Source organism: Centruroides vittatus, unplaced genomic scaffold, assembly GCF_030686945.1.
Source record: "Centruroides vittatus isolate TY-2023 unplaced genomic scaffold, ASM3068694v2 contig_216, whole genome shotgun sequence".
In the NCBI taxonomy this organism is placed as follows: domain Eukaryota; kingdom Metazoa; phylum Arthropoda; class Arachnida; order Scorpiones; family Buthidae; genus Centruroides; species Centruroides vittatus.
This window is the reverse complement of record NW_027121347.1, coordinates 359,085-373,506: the sequence shown is the minus strand read 5'-3', so window position 1 is coordinate 373,506 and position 14,422 is coordinate 359,085. Positions and strand designations below refer to the sequence as shown.

Below are 14,422 nucleotides of genomic sequence, written 5' to 3'. Positions count from 1 at the left end.
CAACAAGAATTCGACTTTTAATGGCTACTACATAAAGAGATTTCCGAGTTTTCTAAAGATTAAATTACTCTTAGTTTAAGATGGAATATTAATATATAAAACTTATGGAAATTTAATTAAATTAATTACAATTAATCGTAAAGCCACATGTTGCTATGGTACGAGATTTTAATCGGCTTTCAATAATATCGATGTTAAATTTTTATAACTAAAATGCACAATAATTGAAAAATTAATATCGATACATTAGAAATAAATTCGATTTTATACGAAAAGTATCGTAAATAAAAGAAATTTAAAAAAAATTATTAAAACTTTAGTTGCTATGGTAACGAATTACGAGTTTGGGAATAAATTTCAAAAAATAATGTTCGAAATTTTAACGATTTATCACTTAAAATAAATATTTTATTTAAAAATTATTTATAGAAAATGTTAATAAATAAAAATAAGTTTTTTATTTAAACAAAAGTGAAGAGGCAATCGCCATGACAACATCCGGTAAGAGTGAAAATTAACACATTCCGATCTTATAAAGTGGAACTGTGAGGAAACGCCTCTCATCGATACAATTCACAAAAGAATTTCGAAAAAGTTATTATTATTATATTTTGATTTAAACTTTCATATTCTATTAATTAAAAAAATAGACCGCACTCTAATCGAACCTAATTAATGAATAATGCCGAATGGCAACAGCGATCCTAATTAGGGAAATTAAAGATTACAACTGTGAATCACGATTTGGCATCCTTACAAATTAGTTGTGCGCTATACCCCCGTCGGGCAAAGATGATTTATCATCCTTTCCCTAATTTAGTCGAGATATATTTTTCTTCCCTGTTGTGAAGTTATTTAATAATAAAGTATACAATTTATACGCATGTACTGTATATGTTTCTTTTTTCGGACTTCGGTACGATTTTTTCTGTGTTTATTAGAAACAAGGTCAATTTGTTCGGCATTGTGTGTCCCGATTTGTAAACATTTACGGAAACGTTTTTAAAGAAATTGTTTAAATTGTCGAAAACGACGCGTAATTTCCCCCGAAATTCGAGAGGTGCAGTGTTACGGAATGCGAGCGTCGCGGATAGTATTAGGGAATTTCCCTAGGGGTATCGGAGAGACGGGAAATTTTCTCAATGGTGGGTTGTTGTTGATCGCTTCAGCTTTACTATCACCTCGAGAGATGGCGCTACGAAAGAGCACTACTACGTCACTACAGCAATGCGGTCACATGTATCTCAGCCGACATAGGGTTTTTATTTGGCGTAAAGCTAGTTTGTCAACTAGTTAGCTGTGTGTTTCGGTACGAGGTACACCTCTCCCTCAAAATGACATGGTTGGTGTTTAGTCGTGCACCTTTCTAACGTAACGGATTATGAAGGGAATTAGAATGGCCGCAGACGACGTGGATACTTGTCCATCCGGCGGTGGCGAAGGGCTAGCCATCGACGATCTCCATCTCCTACGCCACTTAGAACCTAGGCCCTTCCGGCCCTTCAAATCAAGCGAAGAATATCTATACGCCATGAAGGAGGATTTGGCCGAATGGTTGAATAGCCTTTACGATTTGGACATCAATGTGGACAATTTTATGGATCGTCTAGAGACCGGTGTTATACTTTGCAAACACGCTAATCATGTGCTTCACATGGCACGCGATTGGCACAAGGCGGGTCACAATGGGGTCAATATGCCCATCCCCGATAGGGATGTTGTCTATAGGACAGGAGTCATGCCCGGCACTTTCCACGCACGCGACAATGTATCGAATTTCATCACTTGGTGCCGAAGTCTAGCCATCAAGGACTGTTTACTCTTCGAAACGGAAGATCTGGTGATGCGTAAGAACGAAAGGAGTTTCATACTCTGCCTTTTGGAAGTGGCGAGAAGAGGTGCCATGTTTGGCATGCCTGCGCCGCTACTGGTGCAAATGGAACAAGAGATCGATGCGGAACTTGCTAAAGGTGGTGCCGACTCGGATGGACACGAAGCCGACGACGATTCGGATACCTATTCCGAACCCAGGATGCAAATCATCACTAATGATTTGAGAAGCCTGCACGAACGGGTAAGTCATTTCTTTATACCAATGTCACACTAATTCGAAAGGGGGTTTGAACTCGCGAGAGTAGGATCACGCTGTAGTACAACCACCCCTCGTTTACATCCAATGAGTTCAGTTACGCTTCCCTACGTAATAGAAAGAATAAAAAAAACCCACGATTCGACCTCCCCTGCGTTAAGTCAGCGAGGGGGTGACCACACGCTGAAGCTTTTATTATATACAAAAGCAATAAAGTCAAGCATTAAATTTATCATAAAAACGTAGCGAAAGAACTAATAAAAGAAATACAATAACCAAGTTTCGAGGGATGAGGAAGTCCACTTATGTTACGTGACGTCGGCCACGGTGGCACTCTTATATTTTGTTCGATAAGTAAGTAGTTTTGATCAATAAAACTATCCTCGGGGAAAAGGGGCTTTTGAAAATTCCTCTGTTTTTATCGCTCCTTATCTCTTGCTTCCTCTTAATAATCGGCAACGTCACACGTTGCGTGTCGATAACGATATTAATAAATTTCGTAAGTTATAGAAAACGGGTGTAATTTTGACTGTAGGCGTCTTAAAGGTGGCATAATCTCGTAGAGAAAAAAATCTCTGCCACTTTTTATTTGTTTATTGTGAAAGCGCTTCCGGATGCGGGTTTCTAATGGACACGCTGTCAGAGTTATTTTCGGGGGTTTTTCCTCGTAGAAAAATACCAAGATAGAGCTTTACGTATCGTCTCGTTACGTAAATATAATCAGTTTTTAGGGGCAAAATCGTAGACGTACTGTACATTCTAGACTTCGTACTGAATGGAAACTAACGAATATGATTGATGTATGGGAGTAAAATTAGAATGCTTGCTGCATGCCATCTTCCAATCGGGATCTCCCATTATCTATGCAGATCGCTAAAGGAGACCACAGAAAAAAAAGGAAACCGGCGAAAGTGATCAATCCGTACCATCAGAATCGCCGATTGGGAGCTGACGGGTCGCACGTGCATCGGTTAACGCCCATCCCGGTATGGACCGGTCCCTCCGGCCTTCGATTCCCGAACACCTGTTAAGCATTCAGTAACAAGGTCAACGCGTTAATACATCGATCGGGCGCCAGGGGCATCGGATCATTTCCCGGCCCACTTTTATTGCGTCATGATTTAACACATTTACGTCATCATATATATAATTTTTTTCCGAAAAGAAGAAATAATGAATACAGTATATTTTTATATACTATAATAATAATAATATAAATAAATAAAAAGCAAACGTATTTCGTCACGACGTTTCGAGTTAATAATAATAAAACAATTCATTTCCCAAACGAATTTTGTAATATCTATTTAGGTCAGGCGATTTTATCAGCAGGGGGCGTGAGGGTAAAGGTAGGTGCGTTATGGCGGATGGATTAATGGAACTAATTCTAAACAGGTGGAGAATATCCTACACAAGGTCGCCCATCTGCCGTACAGCGAACAGATGGAAGTTGAAACACGCGAGTAAGCTAACTCCACCCATAAAAATAATTTGAGTGAAGAAGAAACGTTAAAAAAACAGAAAAAAGTAACTTAGAGAAGCAGACGATCGTGACGGTAATGACGTCACTACGAGGATCCGGCAGACATTTTTTTTTCTTTCGAATTAAAGTTTAAAAGAAAAATACGATAGAAAATGGGATTTCCTCAAAGAATATAAGTTTTAAGAATTCATTTTCTGAGTATTTTGATGACTAAAAAGCTGTTTTAAAGTCATTAAATTGTTGCCATTCAGTTCTGACGTCATAACAGTAAAGGAATAAAAATGGAGTTAGTCACTAAATAAATGTAATTTTAAAGATGTTTACGCTTAAAATAACGACTTGCAACGTTTGTTTTCCTCATTAAATTATACATTTTTGGCGTATTTTTTAAGGAAATAAAGAAAATGCCGGTTAAATTCCCAGGAAGAATCTGTTTATTCAGTGAAAAAAATGCAAATTTGTGATTTATGAATGGAAAAAAAATTCAAAAAATCGTATTGCGGCTTTTGAATATTTACTCGAAAATCTTTGTATAAATAAAATGCGAAAATATTCGGGAAAAAATACAATTTGAAGATGTTCCTCCTGGTGGAATTCAAAATGGCGGAAGTTTTTTTTTACCCATATCTTGGCCACTAATTACGAAAATCTAACTGTTTTTCTTGTGTTTTTGGAATGAAAATGGAAGAAATTCTTGTGAATGTAAGGAATAAATTTGATTTATTATCAAATTAATGCATTTTTTTCCGAAAAATAACCGGGTTTGTGCCGTACACCATAACCGAATTACTCGATTCTTCTGGTTGTTTATAAAGGTTCTTGCAAGTTTAATGCTATGAAAAAGAGATTTTAATCTATATAAAGTTGCTGAGACTCGTCAGCAGAATATATTATCTCCCGGATATTATATATTTGAGATTTTGTGCCTTCTGGGGAAATTAAATGAAGTAAATCGGTGCGATGACATAAATGCATATAAGAAGAGACCTGCGCTTTTTTTCCACTACGATCCAAAGATGGCGACCGGTAATTTTCCTTAACAATTGACAAAAATGTAGCCGTTGTTCCCTAGAGAAAGTTACTTTGAAGCTGGCTAAGTAATTCGAGTGACAAGAAGTATTCAAAGGTCTTTTTTTTGTTGATGACGAGTGATTAACGAAGAATTGATTGTATATATTCACCATATCGATTTTTCTATGCTTAAGAAAGATTTATAACCCCCTATTGAAAGAGACAAATGGCACAAATCAGTGATGGGTGACGACACAAGAAGAATGACACTAAAAATAAACGTCTTTAGTATCGAAAAGGGGAATGGATTAAGCGAAAAGGGAGATCTATTAAGTAAACAAGCACAAATGGCCTCTTTCACTCGGTTTTTACGCATTGTGGAGAAGCTGAATGCCTCCCGTTTCGTGACGTCGCGCCGGTAAACACGAAAGAAAAAAAAATGAGACTTTTGTAGAGAAAACCGAAGCCAAGAAGATCTTCTTCTCGGTAAACATTACATAACGTTATTTTATTTTTTTATAGCACGAAGCGCAAATCACGACGGAAAAAATGGCGCTTTTTAGAAAAATTTCAAGCTTTCGGGAAAGGGGAGGAAATTGGCATTTCCGAACGAAATCGAGAATAATAATTTGGCATAAACATCGCGTATGAATTCGATACGATCCTCAGAATTTTTGCCTAAAGCGCGCCGAAGATGGCGGTAATAATAGTAATAATAATAATAAAAAAAGTACGATAATTTTCGGAGTAATCGAAATCGAACATAAAAGGGACGGAGAGAAACATTTTACGAGCCAAAATGGCCCCTCGGCTAGGCGGAAGTCCAATAGATTTGGAGTTATACATAATCGGGGTAAACCAATATAAATTTTTTGGGCTCGGGGCTAATTCAATCGTCCTATAAAATTCCGTAAGAAGAAAAACGACTTTCGAAAAACCTGCCCCCTTTTTTTTCTTGTCGTCCCCCTTTAACGAAGCGTAAAAGACGTGGGTGGGTTTTTTTTCTGTCGCATAAATATTAAAAAATAAAATCAGTTCATGATTCTTCGCGCTCGAATAATAATTGAAGTGGTCTGTAAATCGCGTACAATTTCGATAAGGAGTGATTAGCATTGTTTCGAATAGGTAGAATGAAGATTTGAAGTGTTTCGAAAGGTTATTTCGGTTTAAGTGCGATGGTTTAAAATTAACGTCAGAGTTTTAAAAAATAAATTCAGGGGGCGCCAAGCGTAGCGATTATAACAATCGACGAGGGTGCCACCTGCGAAAATTGAACACGCTACGCGGAAACTAGGGGCAGATACATGGAAATTTTTATGATTCAGCAAAGCGCCCACGCCCCATAATTTTCTTATTAAATATTTTCGGCAGATTGATAACTCCCATTTCGGATGTATTAACTTAGTAATTGAATATAATTACACGGATTTCGTTTTTGGCGGGGGGTTAACGATCTTAACCTCACCAAACCCGTGTCGTAAAATCGAAACGGCCAGGGTATTAACTTACTCGAAACGGTAAAAATTGTGCAACAAGCGTAGGGTCTCATCGAAACCCATTAACTAGATTCTTTTTCTTTCTTTTTTTTACTACACTTGCGGTGGAAGGCATCGAACGGAGAAGATTGATGGCCCAACTACTTCAAGCGGTGGGCAGAAGAACGGCCCACAGTTGATAAAAAATTCTACACGGTTGCCACAAACGACATCAATGTAACTATTCATTGTTGTCAGACTGTATAAATTGTCATCGATATCACAAAAGCGTGAGAAAACGATACAGTGCCACTCGGTGCCAAACGGGGTAAAATTCCATTAGTGCGTTACGTAACGTTTGGCACGGGATTTCCGAGCCAATAAAGCAATTGGAATCACGCTACGTCAAGCTTCCACCTCGTGGAATGCGCTAGGGTATAAAATGCTGATGGACGATCGGAATGCTCGGAAAACACTAGCGTTTTTTTTCTGTTTGTTTTTTAATTCACAACTGCGCTATTTTTCGCTGGATGCTTTACGCATCCAGCCTGCGCCGCGCTGCACAAGGTCAATAACACAGATGTGAGTCACACGAGTCGAAAAACTGGCATCATTAAAGGGACTTCGTCTCTGTAGGACGAGTCTTTTCTCTTCCTGGAACTCGAATTGTGCGCGCATTAGGGGCCGGTTAATCGATTAGATCCGCGCCGATTATCCGGAAGGGAGTCTTTAATGGCTTTAAGTAACCGATCGAAATCGAGTTACACCCCCCGAATGCCGCTCTCTTCCTGGTAGCTCACGCCTTTCCGTGATTTGTAATAGAATCTTTTAGGAGGGGATCGCGTTTTATGGGTCAGCTCGTAAGTTTAAGAGGTTATAAATAAGTAAAGTTAATAGCTCCGTTTGTTACCGGGGAGAGTAAAAACTACAAAAGAGCATTCAGATGGCGCGACATTAGCGCCAGGGGGGCTTGCAAGGTATCCTCACGTGGTAGATAGTGGCTAATTAACCCCTAATTATGGGGAAAAAATTGATTTTAATGCGAAATCTGGAGCGAAAAGCTGTTGAAACCGCGTTATCGTACGTTACTTTGGTGTAAGTGTCGGCATATTCCCAATGAGACGAATGCAATGATGTAGCTATGGGAATTACTTATGGAAGAATGGATTGAGCGATCTGCCTTCCTACAGGAAGGTTTTCTATGGGAAACTGTTCCCATTTAGGGGTCAGACACGTGGAGAAAACCCGGAAAAGGCCAGCGCGTTGGTCAGACGCAAACCAACTACTTCAGTGGTTCATGGTACCACTGGAAGAATATGTCCGCTGTGTTATCATACATAATGTGGCTTCTTTTATGGTATATCATTAAAAGAGCTCAGCAATTAAACAATTATAATAGAACACCTTAATTTTGCTGAGAAACATATATTTTAATCACAAACGTTTTCAACCTGATTAACAGGTCATCCTCAGGTCTACAAAACGATAATGGAACATAAACGTTCCATATATAGAATATAAATATTTAAATCAAAATTTAGAACAAGAATTTAAAAAATATACCATAGAAACGGAATAAAACATAAAATTAAAATATATAAGAGAATAAATAAAAATAAAGATAAAGTAAAAAAATATATGTTTCTCAGCAAAATTAAGGTGTTCTATTATAGTTCTTTTATGGTGATAGTTTGAATGTCGTATTGATTAAAATTATGTATGGGTGTGTATCTATCAGCTACATTATCATATAATGTTATTTTGATGATCGAAATCGTGAAGATAACGCAAATTGCCCGAACCCGGGAGTTTATTTCAAATTCCTAAAACGAGAAAATGGTTTAATTGTATAATGGTTTATTGACATAGACGCGAAATTCTCCGAGTAGGACTGGCGACCTCAAAAATTTCGAAGGGAGGAACTTGATACAGCGTGGTCCAATTTAAAAGAATCGAAACCACGCGGAAAATTTTCTATTTTAAATCTTCATACCAATGTCTCTTCGCCATATCCTATTTTAGCCGGTCACGTGACGCGATCCTTTCGTCATATTTTTCGAGTTTATTCCGGTCTCCTTCCCGAAAAACTGGGCGATCATGTTATACTCGATGGGAGGCCACTCCTCAGAGGCCCATGTCAGATATTTTTATCCCAGTCTGCGGCTGTCTTATCAACGATGACAACTTCTTCTCTGTGTTTGTTGATGCTGTCGACGGGCACGCGCCGAACTTTGACACCGTCTGTCCAGAATATTAACCTCTTCTAGGGGATGAAAAAGTATTTAAAAAAATCTAATAAATTGTCTCTAGCGCTGCTCGAGCCATTTGTTTAGGTAAACTGACCGATTAAAGAGGTCAACAGGTGTAGCGTATGAAAGTGGTTGCGTAGCGCGCGAGGTTAAAGTTCATATTAAAAGCTGTGTATATATATATATATTTTTTTCCTTGTGACGTTCTTAAATTTATTTGATTTTTTTTCAGGTTGTGGATCTGCTCAATCGATGTACCTGTCCTTCGCAGTTTCCTATGATTCGGGTGGCGGATGGCAAGTACAGGATTGGAGACACCAAAGTGCTCATCTTCGTTAGGGTAGGTCACGTTTCTTTTTCGAATTTCTGACAGATTAACGTGAGCGTAACACACAAGAATGTTAATGTATTACGCAACTCAAACACGCGACGATACGCACAAAGGGTAGTGATAAGTATTGTAAATCATACGCAGGTGCTTATCGGTTGATACGTTAAGCGTACTTCGGTATGTGCACCTGTAAGCTGCCGTGTTTCCATCTGTGATAACAGCCTACAAGTTCAATTCCAGTTGCATGACGGGGTATTTCTTCTGTCTTTTTTCTTTTATTAGAATACATCCCGTCGTGCAGCTGAAGTCGTTTCTGGTTAAACTTTTGTCACAGATTAGAATAGAAGTCCTGTACAGATGGACGTGTACACGATTTCCTGGTGAGCGCGTGCTTTTCCCTTCTAAAGGTACAGGTGTGCTTCCGTTCGAAAAATCATTTCTAGCTCGAGCGTTTCGGTTTCTTAATCATAAAATAAACGAAATTCCAGTTTTTTCAAGTGTTTGCTAACACGAATATTTCAGATTCCATTATTATCTGGTGTGCAGCAGCATGTTCAATGCTCCGTGATACAGTTCCAATCGTTGGTAGAATCAGCAGGCATTTAGTGGGCCAGATGTCAAAAAATAGGGATTTTAGAACGAGTCGTTTATTTGTGTTGTTTCTCTTACAGATTTTAAGAAATCACGTGATGGTGAGAGTAGGCGGCGGCTGGGACACCCTCGAGCACTACCTAGACAAACACGACCCGTGCAGGTGTCGTTCGGGTGAGTTCACGCATTGTTTAACAATCGGGATCGGGTGACATTTACGACTTTCGACTGAGCCTTAATTGTTTCGTTTGCCTTTTTTTCTTACGCAGGCCACAGGTTTTCGACCTCGGCCAAGCTGAGCATGTCGCCCGGTAAATACGGCCCCCAGATGCAGGTCACGTATAACAGGTGAGATCACGTTTCACCAATTGTGACAGGTGTAGTGTGTTTACATATGGAATGCTCACGAAAATCTTCTGCTCCTCTTTTCAGATCGACCACACCCGGCCTGGGCAGGGGCGACAAACCAGCAAGCGTTCCGACATCTCCCCAAGTTCGTAGAAGATCTTCACATCAGGAAATGGACAACCGAGATTACCCAGTTCGGGGTCCTTCCCGAAATTCCCATTGCAGCGACGATTCTTCGGCTTCCAGCACCAGTGTCCACACTAGGGACGACAGCCCCACGCCACGAATCAAGACCAACGGTTGCCCCCACCCCATGTCAGCCGAAAGCTCTTCGGAAGTGTCCGAAGGCGAGGGTCGCACTCAGGGAAGGCGTAGAAGCGTGCCTCGAAAGATCAGCAGAGGGAGCGCCGATTACGAAGAGGACCATCTAAATTGGAGGTACTCTCAGGGCTCTAGACCGTCCTCTCAAGACGCTAGTTCTATCGAAGAGCTCAGTCACTACACGGGTCGAAGGCGCTCCACCTGCGATGATAACGATGCCAAGATATTCAAATCTCGCATACCCTGCTTGGATCCCCCCGCCCGGAAGCTCTCCTGCTACCAGAAAGCTCAGAGTTCGGAGGACCTGTACACTATTAGCTATGGTGGACGTAGATCGGATCACCACTACAACAGCTACTCCAGAGGGGCATCCCCCAACCAGAGTCCAGTTAAGGGTAGGAGGGCATCGACGGGTACCGGTTCAATGCCCAGGAGCCAGTCGCAGACATACGACGAGCTCGACGACAACCCCGTCCTGTCCCAGACAGGGCCCGGGCCGGTACTCGTGCCGAAATCTTAGAATGACCGAGCAGCGACCGAAGGTGGAACGGGCAACAAGACGTGGACCTTCAGGCAGCGCTCTCCGCGCCCAGCGTTGTCAGGGAGACGTACAGGCCCCGGAAGAGCCCGCCACCACCCCCAAAGTGCGTTCCCCGAAAACCCCACCATAGCGGTGAGCAGCCCGGCGAGGTCCAAGCAGATATCACCCCTACTCGAAGAGATGCTGAGGGACGATAACTTGGACTCGGACGAGAAGATCCTCGAGAGGATGGAGCTGCTCATCAATCAGTACAAGAAAAAGGTGGAGAACGGGAAACCGGGACTGGAAGACGAAAGCGATCAGCGAAATTACTCCCCTCGCAAAGACTCGATGGGAATGTCGCCATCCAAGATACCTCTACGAACTTGGCGCAATTGAGATGCCTCAAAAAATGCCTCGACAATCCCATTAAGAAAAAAAGAAATAATCCATTTCTTTCGTTTAACCGGTTGTGATCCGAAAAATACGCTAGGTGTTGCTCTCCACTGACCTTTATTTTTCTCCTCTTCTTCCTCCACTTCCTGCTCCTCCTCTTCCTCCACTAATAAACAAGTAGCCTTGCCATCCGTCGAGCTTCTGTGATGAATTAGTACCTGCTAAGAAGCGAAAAATAAAACTATTTTTCTTTCAGAAAATGCAGTAAAGTTTACAAGAAAAAAAAAACAAAGCAAAAATTCGCGAAACAGTAGGGGGGTGCGGGGGTGCATGATCGCTAAACAACGACTCGATGCTCCCCTTTTACACCCTTCGTCTATGTGAATAGCTCCAATGTTGCAACGTGCGTTAATGACGTAACTCACATTCCATTTTTTGATAATTAGCGTGTGGGGGCGCTAAACAAGCCCATTGTGTTTAGTCCCAACCACACGAGTAAACGAAAGGAACCATTTTTTTGCAGAATTTTCGAGAACAAAACGTGTTACGACAGGAAAACGAGCGAGAGAGAAAAAGAGAGGATGCCATTTGCTGATTTCTTTTGCCAAAAAAAAAATAATAATAAATATGAATGATTGATGTACATTTGTGCAATGTTAAACCTACACGATTGGTTTCTTTTTTAAATCTTTTGTTCTCGTGTACGTAACGAACGTAACCGAATTAGTAACGTTGTATGAGAAGTTTTTTAACAAAAAAAAAATAAACACATTCCGTTGGGTAAAGTTAACGAAGGTAAGGTACCCAATTCTGTTAACATATGCGTAACATATCCTAAATTTTGAAGCTTAATCAAAATCAAAGTAACGTCACGGATTAGTTAAATACGTTAAATGGTGAGCCGGAGTGTGTTTTTCAATGCCACGTGACTGTCAACCCTCTGTTACGTTTGTTTGGTACGTATCTGTGATAGGTGCCTTACCTTCTGAAACTGTTACTGATCGGTTTCAACAACAAAAAATGGACTTTTACAAGGTTTTTTCGCTATTATACATAAGTTGTTACGATCAAAATGTTTTCAACTAGTCAATTTTTGATGAGTAGTGTTAATAACGAAATTTTTGGAAGATTTTTGAAATGGGACGTAACTGTTTCAAGCCACTTTTTTTGTGTTTATATATATATAAACGATATGCCTGTTACGGAAGAGATGATGATGATGATGATAAGAATGAAAATGATTCAAAAATTTGTGTGTAATAACAAAAAAAAAAACAGCAAAAAAATAGGACTAACTGTAATGTTGTATATTAGCGTTGTAACATTTTGCGAAAAAAAAAAATAAAATAAAAAATAATGCGAACATTTCTTGTTACGTTTTCCTCTTATACGTGGTTAAAAGGTTTAATGGTTGGAAAATTAGGATTTCTGGCGAGTTCTTGTTTAGAAAGGTGTTACACCGATTTTATAAAGTTACGTAAACGTGTTTTAACGCTTATGAGTGGGAAAAATGGCGCTAAAATCGGTTACGAAAATTATGACGTGACTGTTTTTCGGTAACGTGACAAAAAAACCAAAATTTAAGCGCCCAAAAAATGGATCTGTACGAAGATTTACGAGCGAAATCGCATAAAATTCACTCGTTACGAGTTAAAAAAAAACGCAACATTTTCATAACGAATCGAGCGTTACGCAAATCAATTCTAACATAAATTGGAAAAAAATGTCTTTTAAATCCTGAATTTTTCTCAATTACTGATCCATTGATCTGCACAGAAATGGAGCTAAATTTGATTATAGGAATCGTTTGCAACGTAACCGTTTTTTCCAATTACACTCGGTTTTACGTTTTACCTGGAAATAACGCATTAAAAAAGTCGGTTTAACAAACTGAAAAGACGTAAAATTTAAAAATTCGAGGAACCAGATATTGAAATTGTTACTAAAACGGATAACTTTCAATTAAACACTTGAAACAGTAAGAATTAGTTCAGAGAAAATGAAGCTGTAAAAAACAGAAAGAAATGAAGATGCGGAAAGTAAACCGGTAAAATGGGGTGCAAAACTGGTAAAAATGAAGCTGGGGTAAGGGAAAACCGGCACAAGAGTGCGAAAAAACCTGGAAAAACGAAGATGCGAAAAGAAAAACGGCAATGGGCGCAAAAACTGGTAAATGATGCGAAGAGAAAACTGCCATAAAGGGGTGCAAATGCGCGAAATGAAGCTGCGGTAAGGGAAATCGGCAAAGGGTGTAAAAAACCTGGAAAACGAAGATGCGAAAAGAAAAACGGTATGGGTGCAAAACTGGTAAAATTAAGACGCGAAAGGGAAACCCGGCACGAGGGCGCAAAAATGGCGAAATGAAGCTGCGGAAAGGTAAAATTGGCAAAAGGGTGCAAAAACTTGGCAAAAATGAAGCTGCGAAAAGAAAAAACCGGTAAAAATGAAGCTGTTACAAAATGGCAGAAATTAAACTGTGAAAACAAAACGGCAAAAATGTAACCCGTGAAAACAGCAATAAAAGAAAACAGAAAAAATAGAGCTGTAAAAAAAACAGCAAAAAGAAAAAAAAATGAATTGCAGCATTCGGTGCGAATAACCTAGAACTTTTGTTAAAATGTAGGAAAAGTTAATCGAAGCATGGCCTTCGCTCTAGAAAACAGTCACAACCATTGATAATCTCGCGAGAAGTACAATTTGACACCCGAATGACCCACACAATTCGAACGAAAACAAACTTAACCCCGAAAACTTTCATTTGTTTATATAGGTTAGTAGGGTCCAAACCTTATAAGGATCATAATGGATTATGGAAGAGGAGCGTAAAAAAAATAAATAATAATAACGCGAGCGCCAACTTTCCCCTTGGCCCATTAAAATGGATAGAAAGTTCGTAGGTCGAGTGAAAGTCGTCAACCGGCAACACCTGCGATACACGCGAGCCCTTCGACGACCTTCAAAATGCCGACCGGAATCATGACCAAATTTGAGCAATGAGCACATCGACACGAACATAAAAATGCATCTGCTATCCATTAATGACTGTTGCACGCGCTGTTCAATCGCTTTCACACTCCAAAATTGCACACTTTCTTTGATGTAAGGTAATGTTGATAGGGCAGACACGCGAACGGTTTTGTTAGATTTTGTGATTTATGTTCATGCCCCTTTGCTTAATGGTAACACTGTGCAGAATACATTGTAAGTAGTACGCTATAGGGTTCTTCTTCTAGAGTAACGCTAAGCAAAATAGGGGTTTAAAATACTCTACAGCAGGGGTGGCCAACTTTTGTGCACGTAAGATCTACTTTTTATCGTAAAAATGTGTCACGATCGACTCGTTGTCATAGGCATAGTCTAAGTGGGGAGGGGGAAGTGTGAAATACATACTAAGTTTATACACTGTTTCAGTACGAAGTGCACTCACTGCCTTTGAGTCGAGTCATAACTGCATGCACACAGTCGCGTTCGGTTACAAATATAATACATTAAGTCAAGACATCGCTAGCGAGCGACCAAAATTGGCTTGGCGATCGACCGGTCGATCGCGATCGACTTGTTGGCCACCCCTGCTCTACAGCTAAGAAAAATAGTGGGTTAATTTGTTG

At 39.9% G+C, this 14,422-nt stretch overlaps 1 protein-coding gene across 1 annotated transcript; it reads left to right on the top strand.

Annotated features, from left to right (window-relative positions):
- Positions 1-1,223: 1,223 nt before the first annotated feature.
- On the top strand, positions 1,224-10,717 carry LOC136970770 (GAS2-like protein pickled eggs). The gene is made up of 5 exons (XM_067265222.1): positions 1,224-2,074; positions 8,540-8,647; positions 9,310-9,403; positions 9,499-9,577; positions 9,662-10,717. Exons 1-5 carry the CDS (start codon positions 1,382-1,384, stop codon positions 10,416-10,418), a joined length of 1,731 nt encoding a protein of 576 aa, XP_067121323.1. The 5' UTR covers positions 1,224-1,381; the 3' UTR covers positions 10,419-10,717.
- Positions 10,718-14,422: the final 3,705 nt, after the last annotated feature.

Coding starts and splice junctions, on each gene's coding strand:
- LOC136970770 (XM_067265222.1), top strand. CDS start 1,382: ATGAAGGGAATTAGAATGGCCGCAGACGACGTGGATACTTGTCCATCC. Junction 2,075..8,539: donor TGAGAAGCCTGCACGAACGG/GTAAGTCATTTC, acceptor ATTTTTTTTCAG/GTTGTGGATCTGCTCAATCG. Junction 9,578..9,661: donor ATGCAGGTCACGTATAACAG/GTGAGATCACGT, acceptor TCCTCTTTTCAG/ATCGACCACACCCGGCCTGG.